This window comes from Hyla sarda, chromosome 1, assembly GCF_029499605.1.
Source record: "Hyla sarda isolate aHylSar1 chromosome 1, aHylSar1.hap1, whole genome shotgun sequence".
Taxonomy (NCBI): Eukaryota; Metazoa; Chordata; class Amphibia; order Anura; family Hylidae; genus Hyla; species Hyla sarda.
In genome coordinates this window covers 137674866-137697304 of record NC_079189.1, presented here as the reverse complement: position 1 = coordinate 137697304, position 22439 = coordinate 137674866, and the positions used below count along the sequence as shown (strand labels likewise).

At 44.9% G+C, this 22439-nt stretch overlaps 1 protein-coding gene across 1 annotated transcript in view; it reads right to left on the bottom strand.

Annotated features, from left to right (window-relative positions):
* ASIC5 (acid sensing ion channel subunit family member 5) overlaps positions 1 to 22439 on the bottom strand; it is a 59441-nt gene that overhangs the window by 10206 nt on the left and 26796 nt on the right. The window contains exons 2-6 of the mRNA XM_056562081.1: positions 17465 to 17705; positions 6640 to 6762; positions 6065 to 6214; positions 2292 to 2439; positions 330 to 386 (exon numbers count right to left, since the gene is read on the bottom strand). Of these exons, the coding sequence (XP_056418056.1) occupies positions 330 to 386; positions 2292 to 2439; positions 6065 to 6214; positions 6640 to 6762; positions 17465 to 17705 (719 nt within the window). The remainder of the gene's footprint in view (positions 1 to 329; positions 387 to 2291; positions 2440 to 6064; positions 6215 to 6639; positions 6763 to 17464; positions 17706 to 22439) is intronic.

Sequence of the window (22439 nt, the reverse complement as noted above, 5' to 3'; positions counted from 1 at the left end):
TCCCTATGTCACATGGACAAGAACTTACGCTTCTCAGATTCTCTGTCTGCCCAATGCATGCACATTTAGGCTATCTTCACATGCCAGAATTTCTGCATGTATTATAGCCAATACACATCAATGGGATTCCACTGTCCCATTCACACAGCAGAATTTTCATGCAGAATTTCCGATGCAGAAATTCCATTGAAGTGAATTGGCTATAAATTCATGCAGATTTTTCATGCAGAATTACATGGAGAATTCTGTGCAGAAATTCTGGTGAAAGAATCCTAAAGTATACAGTAAAAATGAACACATCTGAGTAGTACGCTGAATTTTATACTTACAAATTGTTGGGGAAACACAGTTGTAAAATCGTTGAATATCACATTCTTTCCCAACACCTATGAAGAAACAAATGTATATCTGCTCATCAGCATTGCTTCAGCATACAAATAATGTTGCTTGTTTAAAAATATCAATAATAAAAGAAATAATGTTTAATGAAAAAGTATTTTAGGACTTTGACTTATGTGGACTATAGTGAAGCTTTGCAATCATTGTACCATCATTGTTCCTAAGTACTCTGTATTCAATGACTATAAAAGTTTCACTTTCCTCATAGGACCCGTCACTGTAAAATGTTAAATTTGTGAGCAAAAAAATAAATAAATATTTTTTTCTTAAATAAATAAAAAACAAAAATAGGGAAAGTCAACTGCTGTACCAGCCGATGAATAGGTTGGCGCTGTTAGGGTATGTTCACATTCCAATTCCACTCTTCACCAAAAGAATGAACATGTTCATTCTTTTGACAGAATCCACTCGGAAATGCATTGTCATGTATGGAGACAGCACATTTCTAAGCGGTCCATGCATCGGTTGATTATGCTATTTGTGGAATGTCTGCATGTGTTTTCTGGGCAGACATATTGCAAATTATCTGACATGTGAACGAGGCCTCACTGGGAAAAAAAACAAACACATTTTCTTCACTCTCATGCAAACCTTTGGTGAAAATAATCAGTAAGAAAGTATAGTGTACGATAAAGTCTAACACTGATCGAACACTGATCTTTTATCTACACATTGGCCCATATTTATCAATCAGCCTGAAACCCTAATTGCCTGTTTCTTCCTATAGTAATCAATCACAGCAATTACTGTGGTTGCAAATACAACCAGGCCCCAATGATAGGGGGCCCACAGGCCCTTTCTCACCACTTATTGGCTGCCACATTAGGCGGTTTTCCTAGAGCATTTGTTAAAACAACCACCATTTGGGACGATATAAGGCTTTCCTTGGATTCAATTGTATCAGTGTCTTTATGATGCTGATACAATTGAACACAAATTTTGGTGGTATGATATTCAGGGGCACAGTTTGTAACGGCATGATATTCAGGGATATCTTTTGTGATGGTATGATATTTAAAGACACAGTTTGTGGCAGTATGATATTCTGGAACACAGCCTGTGACACCGCGATATTCCGGAGCACAGTTTGTGGCAGTATGATATCCTGGAACACAGCCTGTGGCACTGTGATATTCCGGAGCACAGTTTGTGGCAGTATGATATCCTGGAACACAGCCTGTGACACTGTGATATTCCGGAGCACAGTTTGTGGCAGTATGATATCCTGGAACACAGCCTGTGACACTGTGATATTCCGGAGCACAGTTTGTGGCAGTATGATATCCTGGAACACAGCCTGTGACACGTTAATATTCCGGAGCACAGTTTGTGGCAGTATGATATCCTGGAACACAGCCTGTGACACTGTGACATTCTTATGCTAGGCCTGAATGCTGTGTGTCCTCTAAATCTGGTTCCTTTATAGACCAGGGACCTAACTGCCCTGGTCACCAGCAACTAAGGCTTAGAGGGAACAGAGAGATGCAGCTGAAGTCACGGAGGGCCACAGCCAACGACAGTAAAGAGATGTCGACTGGGAAGAGACGAACCAAAGCTTTGGCATCAGGGCCCATGAGCCTCTAGCTACACCTCTGTATCATGTAGTTAAGTACAATGCTAATAAGAAAAGTCGTCAGCAACAATTCTAGCGTCTAGAGCAAAATACAAGAAGGTGTCCTGCGACCATGAGTTGGGAGTCACTCTGCTATGTGCTATTTGTATGTAGTGAGAGCGTATGTGTACACAAGTGTGTGGATGTACAGTCTTTGTAATGGTGTTTACAGGGAGATTGCTATTGATGCATTGTATGAATTCTTTTTGTATAATATTTTATTGCTTAATTTATTAAATATTGATTTTAAGTCAACTTTATGTTTTATTAGAACTATTACCTGGCAGCAGAAAAGGCAAACATTCACATTCATCTTTTATATAAGCAGCCTTGCATTCTTGAAGGCATCCGTAAGTGTTGTAGAATTCATTATATGCCAGTGTTAAATCAGGATTACATTCACCCCATGGATATTCCTGAGTAATTGTCTGGAATGTGTACGACATAGGAGATCTTATTTAGTGGTTTGGAAGGAGGAAGCGGTCGAAACAATGAAAAGGTCAAACAAGCTGAATCCGGCAATTTTTCTATTAGCAAAATTAGCAGACAGTTAGCAGACAGTTGTCATGATTTTACCTTTACAGAGTACCTATCACTAAGTAAACTTTTCAAAACTAACTTAGGGTTTGTTCCCCAACTAAACCTAACAACCCCCCCCCCCCCCTCACTCCTGCCCTTAAAAATGTTTTAGGAGCTTTAAAAAGCTCTATTTCTCACCCAAATTCTTGCTCACAGAGTGTGAGCTTCCGGCAGGAGGATGTGGGTGTGCGCCAGCAGGCGCTACGTCACTGAAGCCTGTTGGGGGGGACCGCTTCCGCCCTCACTTCACTTCAGTATGGGGACCGAGGAGGAGCAGCAGAGCTTACAGCTGCAGGCCGGCCGAGAGAAGGTGAGAACTTCTCCACAGCTATGTCACCGGTCTCCAGCCAGCCGGCCATGTCCCCCTTAGACTTTTATCTTTGGGGTCATCTGAAGGCAATTGTCTATGCTATGAAGATACAAGATGTGCAGCACCTGAAACTACGGATACTGGAAGCCTGTGCTAGCATTTCTCCTGCGGTGTTGCTATCAGTGTGTGAAGAGTGGGAGAAGAGGGTTTCATTGACAATCCAACACGATGGGCAGCACATTGAACACATTTTATAAGTGGTCAGAAACTTGTAAATAACTCATGAAAGAATAAAGTTACGTTAAAACCAAGCACATCATTGTTTTTCTTGTGAAATTCCCAATAAGTTTGATGTGTCACATGACCCTCTTCCTATTGAAAAAACAAAAGTTGGATTCAAAATGGCCGAATGCAAAATGGCCGCCGTGGTTACCACCCATCTTGAAAGTTTCCCCCCTCACATATACTAATGTGCCACAAACAGGAAGTTAATATCACCAACCATTCCCATTTTATTAAGGTGTATCCATAGAAAAGGCCCACCATGTAGTGCAATGTGCATCACTAATCATGTAAACTTGTCTGGATTGCTGTGGAATCATGGTGTCATTATTTAGTTACTTTTACTTTTAAGTGAATGAGTCTGAAGGATCAGCTTGTGTCTAGGTCAAGGTTCAAATGAATACAGAATTATCATAATATATAGCTTGACAGGATGGACCAATAACCTGCTTCAAAAAAGAGCTGAACAAAGACCCCAGCCCCTTAAAGATATTTATCAGAAGCTATTCTGTTAAGACATGTGGATGCTTTTTAGAATAGCAGCAGAGTTAGTTACTTCATTAAAGTCACATATTGTAGTACAAACTATATTTTAGGGTTTTATAATGATTGATTCAAAACACAGGAAAGGAGCAGGTGTTCTTATTAACAACCTCCTTACGGGTCTATTCACATATACAGTATTCTGCACATCAAATATGTGAAGGATACTGTATGTGTGAATAGACCCAAAAGGAGTACTGTGGTGCAGGAACACTTATCCCCTATCCAAAGAACTGATTGCGAGGGGTCCGATCTGCAGCAATCTCCTGCATGGCAATTCGGCTCTCCCTGAGTATTAGTGTATCTCCGGCTCTCCCATAGAAATACATGGAATGGGCGTGTCAGTCATTGCTTTGTGCGCCATAAGACACCTACCGTATTTTTCGCCGTATAAGCAAAACTGGGGGGAAAAGTTGGTGCGTCTTATAAGGCAAATACACACCAATCACGGCGGTCCCTGTGGCCATCAACGGCCGGGAGCCATGGCTAATACAGGACATCTCCGATCGCCGTGATGCCCTCTATTAACCCTTCAGACACGGCGATCAAAGCTGACCGCCGGGTCTGAAGCGAAAGTGACACTAACCCGGCTGTTCAGGACCGCTGCGGTGAAATTGCGGCGTCCCGAACAGCTTACAGGACACCGGGAGGGACCTTACCTGCATCCTCAGTGTCTGCTCTGTGCCGGGATCCCCTGCATGGCCAGAGCTCTCTTTCGTCATCATCACATCGTCGCGCACGCCAGCTCGTCATCCAATAGGAGCGGCGTGCGTAGCGACGTCATGACGGCGATGGAGAGCGAGGATACCGGGCAGCAGAGACGTTCCAGAGCGACGGGGACACCCCGGGGACGCAGCGACAGCGATGGAGGGTGACATCCCGGGCAGCGGTGACGAGCGGTGACGGGTCCGGAGCGGCGGGGACACGTGAGTACTACCTCCTATACCAGTGGTCTTCAACCTGCGGACCTCCAGATGTTGCAAAACAACAACTCCCAGCATGCCCGGACAGCCGTTGGCTGTCCAGGCATGCTGGGAGTTGTAGTTTTGCAACATCTGAAGGTCCGCAGGTTGAAAATCACTGTCCTATATAGTGTTGAGCGGCATAGGCCATATTCGAATTCGCGAATATTCGCGAATATATGGACAAATATTCGTCATATATTCGCGGATATTCGCATATTCGTTATATTCTCGTTTTATTTTCGCATATGCGAAAATTCGCGTATGCGAAAATTAATATATGTGAATATTAGCATATGCAAAATTAGCATACGCGAAAATTTGCATATGTGAAAATTAGCATATGCTAATTTTCGCATATGCGAATTGTCGCGCGCCAGTCTCACACAGTAGTATTACAGCCTTCTTTACACCATACAAGCTGGAACAGAGAGGGGTGATCACTGTGATGTGTACTGTGAAGAAAAAAAAAACAAACAAAAAAAACGAATATTCGTAATTACGAATATATAGCGCTATATTCGCGAAATTCGCGAATTCGCGAATATGCGATATTCGCGAATAATATTCGAATTGCGAATATTCGCGAGCAACACTAGTCCTATACTTTACATTGTATTTGTTTCAGAAACAAGCGTCTTATATGACAAAAAATACGGTATCCCCTATCTTTTGGATCGGGGATAAGTGTTTCTGCACCACAGTACTCTATAGTATAAAAAGTATGAAATTTGCTCATTAGGGAAGACCATATTCTTTGGCTCTTTACATGCAAGTCTCCAAGAACAGGAGGATCCATGTAAAGAGACCATACAGACCTGGAATGATGAGAAAATGCAGTGGGATTTTATCTGAAGATATGAATATAAAATACTACCAATAATAACTACCTTTATTAAATAAACGCTTCTGCTCTTCCGCAATGTCCCTATATCCCTTTCCATAGAATACATTATTAAAATGAAATATATAAGCCCAATAGACAAAAGTTTAATGTCATTTATAAACACGTACTTAATACATCCAAAGAACCTGCATGGATATTAGTCATAGAAGCCTTCTGTATAATTAAACCTGATAGCATCCGAGTTATCTTAAAATATCTGAATCCCTAAGGGCCATTGCGATGTTCTACAAAGCTATGCTAATATCCGGAAGTTGACATTTATTAGCTTTATAGCCTGCTGATTTTCAGAGGCGTCTGCTGTTTCTTTTTAAAAACATAGTACATTATGTATGTAAATCTAATTAGAGGATCAACTATGCATGTACTTAGGAAACATTCTCGCTGTTAAATGGTCTGCTGGACTCATTCATTTACATAATAAAATACATCATCAGTGCCTCGAGTTCCTCTGCTATTAAATATGTAAGTACCTTGAAATGTCTTACAGAAGCATGCGCGTGCATCCCTGCAGGACAGTGTAGACCCAAGCCATCAAATCTGGGAGGAATCTTTGGTGAGTGTATCACAAATGTTATCCCAGCATCCACATAACCCAGTGATGGATCATCGGTAAATTCTGACTAAATGAGAAAAATATCATAAATAGTCATCATAAGATGTATATAACAAAAGATATATATATATAAAATGAAATAAAGTACATCCATGCATACCAGAAAGTTGATAAATAATATATGCGTGTGAAATATTCCTAGACCAGTTCATATTTTCAGGAGCACCTATTGTTACTCATGAGCAATAGTAGCAACATGAAAAAAATGCTACAATAAAGCTTTGCTATTGCAAAAGAGCTATGAAGCTATAATAAAACATTTGCAAAAAGTTTGAAAAATCTGATTTCACTTTATGTATAGGTTCATAAAAATTAACAACAATAGATATACTTAACGTAATGTAGTGGGGGGGGGGAGGGGGGAATAAAGGGCTATTAAATAAACATTTGTATGTGGATGTTTGACTTCAATTACTAAAATAATTTCAGTACCTGTTTTATATCAAAGAGTACACGTAATCCTCTTCCAGAAGTACTGACCCTATTTTTTGATGTAGACGAATTATGATTGAAAGTGTAACAGTTTCCATATTCTGTGAAAATATGTTCAAAGTCCTTTAAGAAAACAAAATTAATAATAAAGAACAAATTAAGGATATTCTGTAACAAATACTTTGATCTGAAATCAAAGCTTCAAACAATATTTTTATTTATGAATGCTGAATACTAGTTATGTTAATTCATGTGTTTAAAGGGGTACTCCGGCGCTAAGACATCTTATCCCCTATCCAAAGGATTGGGGATAAGATGCCTAATCGTGGGGGTCCCGCCGCTGGGGACCCCCGTGATCTTGCACGCAGCACCCCATTAGAATCAGTCCCCGGAGCATGTTCGCCCCCTCCCATAGGCTTGCACTGAGGGGGCGGAGCATGATGTCACACGGGGGCAGAGCCGTGATGTCACAATGCTCTGTCCCTGTGATCCCCAGTAATCAGACCCGGAGCGAACATGCTCCATGGACTGAATCTAATGGGGTGCAAGATCACGGGAGTCCCCAGCGGCAGGACCCCCGCGATCAGGCATCTTATCCCCTATCCTTTGGATAGGGGATAAGATGTCTTAGCGCCGGAGTACCCCTTTAAACATGCAAAATTAATGTTGGTTAAAAACAGCACAACTGAAAAAGCTCCACCACAGCAGGCTCTAGTAACCAGCCAGACAGGTCAGGACAGAACAAGAAAGTTTGTGATTAAAGGGGCACTCCAGTGGAAATTATTATTATTTTTTTATCAGCTGGTGCCAGACAGTTAAACAGATTTGTAAATGACTTCTATTTAAAAATCTTAACCCTTCCAGTACTTATCAGCTGTTGTATGCTCCACTTTTCTTTCTGAATTTCTTTTCTGTCTGACCACAGTGCTCTCTGCTGACATCTTTGTCCATATCAGGAATTGTCCAGAGCTGGAGAGATTTGCTATGGGGATTTGTTCCTACTCTGGACAGTTCCTGACATGGACAGAGGTGTCTGCAGAGAGCACTGTGGTCAGACAGAAAATAAATTCAAAAAGAAAAGAATTCTCCTGTGGATCATACAGCTGATAAGTACTGGAAGGATTATGTTTTTTTTTAAATAGAAGTAATTTACAAACCTGTTTAACTTTTTGGCACCAGTTGATAAAAAAAAAAAGTTTTCCACTGGAGTACCCCTTTAAAGCTAGACATTGGTGCTGTGAGGGCTCTTTTATACAGTCAAGATGGCGACCCAAAAATTGCACCTGCATCTCCAGCAAATGCGTCACATACTAGACCCGTCTGTTTAAAGCACCTCCTACTACACAAGACATTTCCTGCTATAATGGAGCCGATAACACTGATCAATGCTGTTCTATGGAGCAGCCTTGTTCAGTATTGGCAATAAGAGGATTGCAAGTAATAGTCCACTATAGGGACTAAAAATGTGACACAAAAAATGTTGCAAAATGTCATTTATTTTTCAATTTGGCCAACAAATAATGTTTTTTCTTTGTTTTACCATAGATTTGGTGGTAAAAAGGTATGTCATGACAAAGTACAATTGGGGGCGCAAAAATATATATATATATATATACATACATATACACACATACATACACATATCCACATACATACACATACACACATACATACATATATACATACACACATTTTTTCTTTTTTTTTTCTTTTTTGTTTTTTAACTTCCCCTACCCTCCAACCCCCCCCCCCCCCCCCACCCCCACCCAAACACACATACATATACCCACAAACTAAAACTAATCCACACTGGGACACAAACATAAACATAAACACAGACATAAATATAGTGTACTCTTAACACAATGCTATAATAACTGAAAACTGGTCCGACTGCCTTTCTCACAAAATAATTATGACATTATATTAAAAAAAAAAAAAAAAAAAAAAAAAAAAAAAAAAAATTATACAGAATATACATAACAAACAACTTAATAACACAGAAAAACAACCAACCTATACTAAACTATCCCATCACCCACCACTCCCTCTGGACATGAGTCAGAGTCCATAGGTCACAGTTTTTGTCCACAACTGACCCATACCGGACCCCCAAAATAGTACCCACTGCAACAGTCCAGTCCTGGGTACACACCACCACCACCCCCCAAAAACCCCCCACCCAACCTAAAATACACCCCTACCCACCTAATGTAAACAGACCAATATATACAAAACAATATATACATATTCTACAACAAAGCAATATTAACAATACAATACACAAAAACCACAAGGCCCAAGTTTGGTTGCCTGCAAGCCCTTTACAATCCATCCATAGAAAACAAAACAAAAGGCTAAGGTGACATGCATAGCCCCCCACCAGGAAGAAGGATGGCAATCCTGATAAAATTAAATTGAAATTCCTCTCCCTTTCAACCTCTAACCCTATCACTATCCCTTCATGAAACTGACCCTATACTCACCCTAAGATATATACACTATCCCTGGCCAAAATAAGGTACTTCACCTTAAGGGCCTAGTACCTAGGGCACATCAAAAGAAAAACCTCTCCATAGGAGAGAAGCCCTACTGGTACCAAGACTGCCATACTCCAAAGACCTAATCTTCCCAAGGTCACCGGTGATATTCCTACAGACCTCCACCTCGGAGAGGATTTTCTGTTGGGTTGACACTAAACACCGTGCGTTCCACGTGTAGTACCTAACCACTAAACTAACTAAGAATAAAGTGCCCCGGTCTCGGCCACCCAGGGACCTGAATGCCCCATAAGCCCACTCCGGATAGGTAAGGCCGGCAAGTTGACTCCAGCCGATGGAAGCGCCCACCCGGTTGTAAACCCCTATATTAAAGGGACAATGAAGCAGGAAGTGGTCCATGCTTTCCAGCGTATCCCCGCACTCTTCTCAGGGACATCCCCGGTCATCAGAGTTCCTACACTTCAGGTTGTCCCTTACATATAGCTTCCCCTGAAAGCAGCGCCAGGCCAAGTCCCAAAACTTCTGGGGGATCCTTTTCATGTTCAAAAGATACAACCCCACCCTCAGATCCCGACCTGGGCAGTCCCTGAGCGCCAGAGGCTTCTGGAAGTGGGTCAACAGAACCCGTTTGTCAAGGAACTGCCTTGACTGGGTCCTGATCTCCCACACTCCCAGACCCCACCGACGTATCGCCTTCAGAGTCGGGGTAGCGTAAGCCGGAAGATATCCATGGGGCGTACGGAGGTCCTTCACTCGCCCTCCTCTCTCCCATTCCTGGAAGAAAGGCCGAAACCATTCCCTGCAGGAGAGTACCCACGGAGAAGCCCTCTCTGACCAGAGGTTTGCGATGTTGGCTTTCAAGAAGGTGTTCGTAAAGAACACCACAGGGTTTACCATAGATAAACCCCCTAGTCTCCTCGTGCGGTACGTAACCTCCCTCTTGACTAGGTTCATCCTGTTCCCCCATAACAGTTGGAAAAACAGGCTGTAGATCCTAGTGTAGTAAGCCTCTGGCAAGATACATACGCTGCCCAGATAGATAAACAAGGGGAGCAGGTACGATTTGATCAGGTGTACCCTTTCCCTGAGGGTCATAGACCAACCCTTCCACTGGTCCACCTTCTGAGCGGCATCCTGGAGCTTACCATCCCAGTTTTTGGTGGGATAATCATCCTGGCCGAATGTGATGCCTAAGACTTTTGCTGATTCTTGGGGCCCTGAGAGGGTGTCCGGGAGATCAAACGTGGGATCCCCCCCTCCCAGCCAGAGACTCTCACACTTATCCCGGTTGATCTTAGACCCGGATGCCTCCGAGTAGCAGTCCACCTCCGACATCACCACATCGACCTCCTCTCTCGAGGAGACGAAAATAGTGACATCGTCAGCGTACGCCACCACTCTCTGGGTGACAGCCGGCTCCGCCAGACTCATCCCGACTCCCGCCAACGGCCCACAATCTACCCTCCGGACGAAGTGATCGATTGCGAACACGTATAAAAGCGGGCTCAAAGGACAACCCTGACGGACTCCGGATCCCACCTCAAAAGAGCGGCCAGACCACCCGTTCACCAGCGGGAAACTCTCTGCCCCTGCATACAAGATCTTAAGCCAATTAACAAAAGTAGTTGGTAAGCCATATCTCAGGAGGACGGACCAGAGGTATTCGTGGTTCACCCGATCAAATGCTTTGGACTGATCCAAGGACAGCAAGTACCCCTTCCAAAGACCTGCACTACTCCGCTCCACTGCCTCCCTGACACTAAGGACAGCACTTAAGGTGCTTCGGCCTGGAACAGAGCAGTGCTGGGCCCCTGAAAGGAGCCGGGGTGCAAACTTCACCAGCCGATTAAACACTATCTTAGCCAGAAGCTTCCTGTCCGCATTGAGAAGAGCTATGGGCCTCCAATTCTCAATACGGCTAGGATCTTTACCCTTTGACAGAAGAATCAGGGCTGACCTCCTCATTGACTTTGGCAGAGTGCCCGAGGAGAAACACTCATTGAATACCTCAGTCAAGAGGGGAGCTAAAGACTCCTTAAAGGTCCTGTACCACTCGGATGTTAAGCCATCCGGACCTGGCGACTTCTTAGGGGCGAGCCCCTCGATCGCCAGTCTCACTTCCTCTTCCCTGATTTCTTCTGCCAAAACATCAAGAGAAGGGTCTACCCCTGGCTCAGGAATGGTTTCAGCCAGGAAAGCCGACATCCTGTCTCGATCTAGATCCTTCCTCCCCAAGAGGTGCGAGTAGAAGGATCTGACGACCTCCAAGATCCCTGATCTGGACCGATTCAGAGATCCTGTACTATCAATCAGTCCTGAAATGACTTTACTACTCACTGACATCTTACAGTTTCTGTAAGGGTCGGGCGAGCGGTACTTCCCGAAATCCCTCTCAAAAACCAAAGATGCGTGCCTATCGTACTGACACCTCATCAGCAAGGATTTCACTCTGGAGATATCCTCCCGGCTACCTCCAGTCGAGACAAGGAGCTCGAGTTTCCTCCTCAGACCCTGATACAGGCGGTACCTGTTCAGGGACCTGAGGCTCGAGAGCTGGCGGAAGAACCCCGCAACCCGCTTCTTGAATATCTCCCACCACTCTGACTTACTACTACAAAGGCCCAGTAAAGGTACCTGACTCTGAAGAAAATCCTCAAAGGACTGTCTTATCTCCGCTTCCTCCAGGAGGGACGAATTCAGCTTCCAATAAACTTTTCCCATCCGGGGGGTCTCTGAAACATTCAGGGAAAACAAAATCATACAGTGATCGGAGAACTCCACCTCAACCACGGACACTGCGGAAGAAACGGCTTCCTCCTTTAAATAAAACCTATCTATCCTAGACCTGCGACTACCTTGATGATAGGTGAAACCCGCGTGGCCCGAGGGGCTCCGGATGTGGGCGTCCTCTAAGCGAGCTTCTCTAGTTATGCTAATCAGTGCCACACTATCACAAGTCAGCGGACTATTGGAGCCTCTCCTATCTTGGGACCTCGTGACATTATTGAAGTCCCCTCCAAAGATCACTTGCCGACTTGTAAAAAGAAAGGGCTTAATCCTCATAAAGAGATCTTTACGGCCCCGCTTAGTTTGCGGGGCGTAGATGTTAATGAGCTGAAGCTCTTGTCCCTTCATGAAGACATCTAAGATCAGGCACCTCCCCATTTCTAATTCAATAACCCGTCGGCATTCAACAGGAGCGGTAAAAAGGACCGCCACCCCACTATACGGCTCAGCCGCAAGAGACCAGTGGGAGGGACCGCGCCTCCACTCTCTTCTGGCTTTTACCAGAGAGGCTAGATCTGACAACCTGGTCTCTTGTAAAAAGAAAATATCGGCTTCAACACGGCCGAGAAAATCAAAGGCTGCGAATTTAGCCGTATCTGACTTTATGCTGGCACAGTTAATAGATGCCAGCGTCAATGGGGTGAGTGCCGCCATACAGGGTGATTAAATTAGACGGCCACACCCTTTACTTTTTCTTTCCCTTCTTTTTAGCCCCCTCATCCCCCGAAGAAGATGAGAGGGCCAGACCACTCTTAGTTCTTTTTTTTGATTCAGTTTGGTCCATTTGATCCCCATCTACGTCTGGCCCTGGTCTAGCCCTGCCCTCCAAGGAAGGAGCCTTAATAGGACAGGGCCCAGTTCCCCCCAGAGGCTCCTTCTCCCTAGGCACCCCGCCCTCACCTTCCCCCTCCAAGGAGGGGGAGGAGATGGTATCGAGGACGAGGTACCGGTTTGACAGGTCAATCAGAGGGGGGGCAATCAGGCTTCCGTTTTGGACCTGGCCCGTAGTACAGGGAACAGAGGGCTCTGACCTCTTCTTTCTCCCTTTCCTTTTGCCCTTGTCTTTCTTTTTAGGCCTCTCTCCACTCTCCTCATCCACACTTTCATAGTGGGAGGAATCGGAAGTGTCGGCCATATTGCCCTCCTTTTTGCGCAGTGCTCCTCATCCAGCACGTCCTCCTCCAGGGCTTCAGTGGTTACAGGGCCAGCTTCAGGAGCAGGGGCCGGAGCTACCCCCGCCACCTGGGCACTCTCCAGCTCCCTACTCCTCCTCCGATTTTCCTCCCGCCTTAGTTTGGCGGGGCCCTTTTTCCTCCTCACTAGCCCTGTTGCGCCCCCATCCCTGCCCGTGCCCTCCCCAGCTGAGGCAACTTCACAGCTCTCCTCAGCCGGAGCGGCCGCTGCACGGGCGAAGGCGCTAGGACAACGGCTGAAAGGGTGTCCGAGGACACCACACAGGTGGCACCGGATCTGCCTACAGGATGCGGCCAGATGACCCACCCCACCACACAAAGCGCAGACCTGCACAGTACAGGCTGCGCTAAAGTGGGTGGGGCTGCCACACCTGTGACACACCTTAGGCTGCCCCTGGTAGAAGACCTGGATCCTATCACGTCCAAGGAAGGCGGCTGACGGAATGTGGGCAACTGTACTCCCTGAACGCTTGAGTTTGACGGAAAACGTCCAAGCCCCGGACCAGATCCCGTGCTCATCTAAGTTTTTCTTGGGCATGTCCGTCACATCCCCATACCGACCAAGCCAGGTCATGATGTCATAACAAGAAAGCGACTCGTTACGGGTCAAAACGGTCACTTTCTTGACAGAGTTCTGACGGGAAATCGCCTTTACGGCGAAATCCCGCCAGCCGGGCTCGTTCTTCGCCACTTCGTAGTTCGACCAGAAGAGTTCAAGACCCTCTGGCCGAACGAAACTGACGTCAAACTCAGACGAACCATAGGGGTGAATCAGGGCAAAGATGTCATTCGCCCTGAATTCCATCTGAAGGAGGAGCTCAACCACTTTTGCGCGAGGTGGGCACGCATCCTCGCCCCTCCAAATCAGACGGACCACATTCCTACGGTTATTGTCCTGCCCGGGTGTCGGGAGGGACCAGACCACCTCCCCATTTCTCTCTCGAAAAGCCCCCAAACCATGCCTCTCTATCCAGAAAGACAGGTCGACCTCACCCCTTCCCTCTACCTGGATCGACCTGTCACCCCTGCGTAGAGCCTCCAGGAGGCGCTGTTGCAAATGGCCCCCAGGGCCGGACGGAGACGGGGACCCCCCTGAACCCCCGGCAGCGACATTAGCATAGCTCCTGGGAGCAGTCACTGCCGGGGGGGCAGCCGGACCAGACCCAGAGCCAGAACCACTTACAACACCATTCACACCACAACTCTCAACCTCTTTATTTCCAGCCATACTATTACCACTCCCATCAACATTCACTCCACTGACACTCCCACATACACTCATCTCACCCACAACACTACTACACCCATCAATATCACATCCTACATTCTTGTCCTGACTAACAAATTCTGGGCTGGCTGGGACTTGTAGTATGGCTGGCTTTAGTAAAGCCCTTTGTGCTGGCTTAGCCGCTGCTGGGGTCGACGCCGATGGCTTCTCCTTCATGGCTGCTATCACATCCTGATTCTGGGACTGCCCCACCGGGCGCACCCCAGCTCCTCCCACAGCGCCAGCACCTGCTTCACCCGACTTCACAGGCTCTGTGGATAATCCCGGCGCCCGGACACTCCCCCCCCTCACAGGGGAGTGCCTTGCAGTGCCGGTAATGCCCACAGTACTCGGGGAACCGCCCCCCGAGCACCCAGGGGCATAACTCGCGCTGCCCACCATGAGCCCATCCTGCCCCTCCCTACCGGCAGGATGGGTGGGCTTCACATCTATTGCGTCTGCAGCTTTTACTGACGCCATGCTGTATCCCCCATGCTGGCTCCGTTCCACCACAGAAACGGAGTCTGGCAGTTTAGAGGACCCAGCAGCCTGAACCAGCTTTGCAGCTGGCCCAGACTGCTGGAAAGGACGGAACACATAATGCACAGTTTCCTGGGTCTTCTGTTTTTTTGCCTTTCTTTTTACTAATGTGTCATCACACTGGTCATCACCAAATGTAAAATTCTGGAGGTGGGCTGGGGACTCCTGCATCACTATAGCCCTCAGCAATCCCCCAGCCTCACTCTCCACATCATCATCCTCACTATCGCTTAGCGGTAGTGCCACCTGAGCCGGCTCTATGTAGCTGTCCTGAGTCTTAGTGGTCTGGGTGTCACAGGGAGTAGGGTCAGGCAATACATCATCCTCCACAACCTGTACACTTTCCTCCAACTTCTTCTCCTCCACCTCCTCCTCCTCCTTTACACCAACACCACCATCCTCTCTTTCTTCACCGCCACTACTCTCCCCATCATCCACCTCCACCTTACCTGGGGATTTCATGGCGGCAAACCGATCCCGGTTCTCCATCTTCTCCCTGAAGAGACCGCTTCCCTCCAGGATCTCTGCTCTCCTCTCCTCCATCTTTGCAATGTCTTTCTTCAGGGCTGCAATCCTCTTTTTCAGTTCCAGTTTATTCTTTTTGGACCCAGAGCACGCCAGATTCTGGGCTCCACGCAGGTCCTCTCTCATCAACCTAAGCTCCCTACCGCAGCGGTCGTATTCCGCAAACCGTGCGGTCATGCGGGAGCAGTAGGTCTCGCTGGACTCTTCGGGCCCTCTCTCAGCCCACAACTCAATACTTTGCCTCCTCGCCTTCCTTCCACTGGATCTCTGGCTGGCACCCATTGCCGGAGGAGCCGAGCCTGCATTGCTGCAGACTCTGCCAGATCTTCTTCCTCCGGCCGGAAAAATGACTGTCGCTGTTTTCTCTCCACCCCCCGCCAGCCTGGAGGAACGGGGAGTGGAGGCCAGGGGCTCCATGCAGGGAAAACTCTCCCAAGGAGCCTGCCACACCCCTGGGAAAGGTTGGTGAATCACCTGCTCTGCCTCTGGAACTCTGGAGAAACACAAAAAGGGACACACCCAAAGCTGCTTCACACACAACTGCTCCTGGCTACTGTGTTCCACAGGAAGCGCTCTCTGCTGACACATCTGTCCATGTCAGGAACTGTCCAGAGCAGGAACAATTCCCCATAGCAAACCTCTCCTGCACTGGATAGTTTCTGACATGGATAAATGTGTCAGCAGAGAGCACCGTGGGTAGACAGAAAAGAAATTCAAAAAGAAAAGAACTTCCTCTGTATTATACAGCAGCTGATAAATACTGGAAGGGTTAAGATTTTTTTTAATAAAAGTAACTTACAAATCTGAATCACAAAGTAGAAACAGAAGTCTGGCACTTCACTTCAGGTAAGTAAAACTTCAGTGGACATATGCAAGAGTGGGAGTGAGCATTAATGAATGAGCGTGGAGGTGCAGATCCAATCCAAGACAATGGCAAATATAACAAGAGAAGAGAATCAGAAGATCGCACTCACCACTGTAGGTCAAGTCCTTTATTGGGGCATATGAAGCAGGTACAGAAGATATAGATGCGGGGGTGCCTCCATGTACCTGCTTCATATGCTCCAATAAAGGACTTGAGTTACAGTGGTGAATGCGATCTTCTGATTCTCTTCACTTGTTATAATTTACAAATCTGTTTAACTTTCTGGCACCAGTTGGTTTAAAAAAAAAAAAAACATGTTTTCCACCAGTGTGCAGAGTTATTTTGAGGGGGACACTACATTAAACACTGTTATACAGGCCGAACACTCACTTGTATCTGAGTGTCATTTCTTCTGTGTTGTCACATGAAAAGATATAAAATTTTTACAAAAATATGACAATTGTACTTTGAGTTGATTAAGGGAATGAAAAAACATCTTTGTGCAATTCCTTAATCTACTCTCTGTATGAAAGGTGGGATCCAAATAGGACAGTTTCTCTACATGAATGTGTTACATACTGAATTGTTAATGTCTACTCACCACTTTGTGTTAATAACTAATCATATGTTTGGAATTAGCCAGTATCTTTTTTTTTTATCGAGTTAATGTACTAAGTACTGTGGTGCAGGAACACTTATCCCTATCCAACGGAACACTTATCTACTATCCTGCACTGCAATGCGGCTCTCCCCAGGAATGGATCATGACGGCCCCCCACACAAAGCAGTGGGCAACACTGCTTTGTGCGGGGGTCGACACTCTCTGTTCCTGGGTAGAGTCGGGGCGCAGTGCAGAAGATCGCAGAGGGTCTCATCGGTCCGACCCCCGAGATCAGACAATTATACCCCATCCTTTGGAAAGGGGATAAGTGTTTCTGCACCAAAGTACTCCTTTAGCATCAGAAAATTAGCAGGATTGTATTATATGTAGAATGTGTCAGAATTCAAGATATATATAATAGTTTTCATATTAATAATTTATAATGCTTAGTTATTACTAATATATCAGCTTTAGCAAGTGATGAGTTATGTTATTAGTATATGTACCATTCACTACTTCCTTATAAAGAAACCAAATCAACTTTACCTCTGGGTAGCATGGCATGCCAAAAAAATCACACTTTAATAATGTACTATTATTGATATAAAATCCATAGTTTCTGGTGAAGTCTTTAATGCTGAAATTTTGATTTAGTTGCAAAAAGTCCATCACTTCCTGTAAGTCATAGTCAGAACCTTCCCCAGCATTTGAAAAATGAAGAACGGTGGACACAATGTTCCACATGAAAAAGGCAACACTTAAATTGTTAACAGCATTGGTTTGGTACCTATGAAGAAGAAGAAGGAGATACATGTATACATAAATTACATACATACACTTTATGTTCTAAGGGCTCATTCACATTGCCATCAGGCTCCGTTTTATGGAGCTCCATCGACATGATAGCCAGAACAACAAGAGAGAAAAAAAAGTGCATGCACTATTTTTTCCCAACTAAACTCTGGTAAACTTCCGGTTCCCTGATCATGTTTATTTATATGGCTCCAACAAATTACCCAGCACTTTACAAATATGAGGGTACAAATAAAGCCAATTATCAGACATTACAATATAACATATTAATTATTCAAAAGCATAATATGTTTGCCCCATTTCTGGGCACATTTGCACCTTGCTTGCCAATTCTGCTTTCTGACAAATGTTGAGGACATGTCTTAGATAGAGTAAGGTTTTTAGATATATCTAATATTTGTCACTATTTAAAGAGTCCTAATATTTTATTTTTTATTTTTGCAATCTGACTGCACTCAATAGGTGGAGTAGAAATTCACAAGGCATAAAGTTGAATGAAAGATGTATCAAATTCATCATAAATCATTTGACAATATGATAAATTTGGCACATTTGATATTGGCATAAAGAAAAAAGTACAAGCTGCAAATGTTTAAAAAGTGAGAGGTAAAAATTTGAGATGAGCGAACTTTTGAAAAATTCGATTGGGCCGATTCGCTAAAAAAAAATTTAAAATTTGTTTCAATCCGAGTTTATTTGCAGTGAAACTATATTAAAAACAGCTATTTCTGGACTACAGAGAGCCTCAATAGGGTTTGTAGAACAATTTGCTTTGTTCTAACATGCATATGGAGTATGTTGGGGTAGTGAAATAATACTGTTATTTAGTATGACATGCAGATTACAGGCATCGCTTTTACAATCACTGCTGCAGAGCGGCACAATGACAGAGCCTGGAGTTGGCATCAGTATGAGGAGACCATATAGTAGCTGAATGACCCAGCGTGGAGGTGTTGGCAGCACGAGGAGACCATATAGTGTCTGAATGACACAGCGTGGAGGTGTTGGTAGCATGAGGAGACCATATAGTGGCTGAATGACACAGCTTGGATGTGGCTGAAGCATAAGGAGACAATATAGTGGCTGAATGACAAAGCGTGGAGGTGTTGGCCGCATTAGGAGACCATATAGTGGTTGAATGACACAGCGTGGAAGTGTTGGCAGCATGAGGAGACCATATAGTTGCTGAATGACACAGCCTGGAGCTGGCAGCAGCATGAGTAGACACTAGGGCTTCACAATCCTTAAGATGAAAAGATGAATTTTGAAATTTAAATTGAAGATTTATGGTAGCTAGTGCTACCCAAATTTTTTTTAGGCCCAGGCCCAGCAGGATCAGTTAAACATATATTGGCTGAATGAAATAGCCTGCTGGTGGCTGAAGCATGAGGAGACCATATAGTATCTGAATGGCACAGCCTGGAGTTGGCGGAAGCATGAGGAGACCATTGAAATTTTAGATTTTTAAATAGAAATTTAAGATTTTGAAATTGAGGATTTTTTAATTGAAAATTTAACTCCCAAGTTTTAGTGTCCTGGGCCCCAGCGTGTGGGTACAAAGGACCAAATCTAACAAGGAGTCACATGTCACATGGCAGCACAATGACAGAGCCTGGAGGTGGCATCAGTATGAGGATACCATATAGTTGCTGAATGACACAGCCTGGAGCTTGCATCAGCATGAGCAGACACTAGGGCTTCACAATCCCTAAGATTAAAAGATGAATTTTGAAATTTAAATTGAAGATTTATGTTAGCTAGTGCTACCATAAAAAATATTTAGGCCCAGGCCCAGCAGCATCAGTAAACTATATATTGGCTGAATGACACAACATGGAGTTAGGAGAAGCATGAGGAGACCATATAGTGTCTAAATGGCACCGACCTGAAGTTGGCTGAAGCATGAGGAGACCACTGAAATTTAAGATTTTGAAATAGAAATGTAAGATTTTGAAATTGAAATTGAGGATTTTGAAATTGAAATTTTAATTCCCAAGTTTTAGCGTCCTGGACCCCGGGGTGTGGATACAAAGGACCAAATCCAAGAAGGAGTCACATGTCACATGGCAGCACAATGACACAGCCTAGATTTGGCATCAGTATGAGGAGATCATATAGTGGCTGAATGACTGCCTGGAGTTTGTGGCAGCATGGGGAGACCATATAGTGTCTGAATGGCACAGCCTGGAGGTTGCAGATGCATGAGGAGACCATTGAAATTTAAGATTTTGAAATTGAAATTTAAGATTTTGAAATTGAAATTGAGGTTTTTGAAATTTAAATTTTAAGTTCCAAGTTTTAGTGTCCCAGGCCCCTGCGTGTGGGTACAAAGGACCAAATCAAACAAGGAGTCACATGTCACATGGCAGCACAATGACAGAGCCTGGAGGTGGCATCAGTATGAGAAGACCATATAGTGCCTGAATGGCACAGCCTGGAGTTGGCTGAAGTATGAGAAGAGACCATATAGTGGCTGAATGACTGCCTGGAGTTTGTGGCAGCATGAGGAGACCATACAGTGTCTGAATGGCACAGCCTGAATTTGGCTGAAGCATGAAGAGACCATATAGTGGCTGAATGGCACAGCCTGGAGTTTGTGGCAGCATGAAGAGACCATATAGTGACTGAATGGCACAGCCTGAAGTTTGTGGCAGCATGGAGAGACCATATAGTGGCTGAATGCCACAGCCTGGAGTTGGCTGAAGCATGAGGAGACCACATAGTGGCTGAATGGCACAGCCTGGAGGTGGCTGAAGCATGAGGATTTAGTGGCTGAATGACTGCCTGGAGTTTGTGGCAGCATGAAGAGACCAAAAAATGGCTGAATGGCACAGCCTGGAGTTGGATGAAGCATGAGGATACCATGTAGTGGCTGAATAACACAGCCTGGAGGTGGCTGAAGCATGAGGATACCATAAAGTGGCTGAATGAGACAGCCTGGAGTTAGCCACAGCAGCATCAGGAGTCCTGAAAGTGACTCTAATGTAGAGGAATTTCTAAAATTGGGGACCAGCACCTTAATTAGGTTTTGCAGTATCCATGGCAGTACAGTGAGAGAGCCGGGAGTTGGTAGAATCAGCATGAGGACACAATAGAGCAGCACAATTAGAGAGCCCGGAGGTGGCAGCATCAACATGAGGAGACCATATGGTGGCACAATGACAGAGCGTGAAGGCGGTAGCATCAGCATGATGAGAACATAGAGCAGCACAATGAGAGAGCCTGGAGGTGGCAGCTTCAGCATGAGGAGACCATAGAGTAGCACAATGACAGAGCCTTGAGGTGGCAGCAGCAGCATGAGGGCCATGTCAAGTGAGGGTTGAATGTGAGGAACCCATCGACTGTTGACTGGGGTTGTTGGATGTCACTTGGGATGAAGTGGATGACCGAGTGAACCAATCAATCACGGCTGCTGGGTTGCTGGTCGAGACACGACTGCTAGCTGAGACCTCTTGCTGCCACTCCGGCTGCCACATGCCTCTACTCTGCTGTGACCTCTGCCTGATAAATTTAGGCCTCTGCCACTCCACTGTGCAAGTCCTAGCATTGCTTTGCCTGACATACTTATTGCGTATATCAGGGGAGTACAATACGCTTCACTACGCTTAAGACAGTATTTGTCTAGAACAGCAGCAGGTGTGTACTACTATTAGCTGTCCTTTCACAGTATGTAGGCCCTTGACAGATTAACAGATACAAAATAGTACACTACCGAGATGTACGTATGTGGTATGCACTTATGAGGGCAGAAAAATGTGGTACAGTACGCTTAAATAAACATATTTTAGTAAAACACCAGCCGGCGATAACTTTTGCCTGGAATTTCGCAGTATGTAGGCCCACGACAGATTACAAAATAGTACACTACTTAGATGTACGCATGTGGTATGCAATTATGAGGGCAGAACATGCGCTACATTACACTTAAAAAAGAATGTGAGTACAACACCAGCCTGTGAGTACTTTTGCCTGGACTTTCACAGTATGTAGGCTCTTGACAGATTAACAGGTACAAAATAGTACACTACTTAGATATAGGTATGTGGTATCAGGTATGCACTTATGGGGGCAGAAAAATGCGATACAGTACGCTTAAAAAAGTATTTTAGTAAAACAACAGCTGGTGTTTACTTTTGCCTGGACTTTCACAGTATGTAGGCCCACGACAGATTAGCAGGTAAAAAATAGTACACTACTTAGAGATGTAGGTATGTGGTACGCACTTATGAGGGTAGAAAAATGTGCTACAGTACGCATAAAAATACGTATTTTTGTAAAACACCAGACAGTGATTACTTTTGCCTGTACTATCACAGTATGTAGGCCCATGACAAATTAACAGGTAAAAAATAGTACACTACTTAGAGATGTAGATATGTGGTATCCACTTATGAGGGCAGAAAAATGCACTACAGTATGCTTAAAAACTCAGTATTTTTGTAAAACACCAGCCGGTGATTACTTTTGTCTGGACTTTCACAGTATCTAGGCCCTTCATAGATTAACAGGTACAAAATAGTACACTACTTAGATGTACGTATGTAGTTTGCACTTTTGAGGGCAGAAAAATGCGCTACAGTACACTTAAAAAAGTATCTGAGTAAAAGCATTAGCCACTGACTACTTTTGCCTAGAATTTCACAGAATCTAGGCCCTTGACAGATTAACAGGTACAAAATAGATATAGGTATGTGGTATGCACTTATGA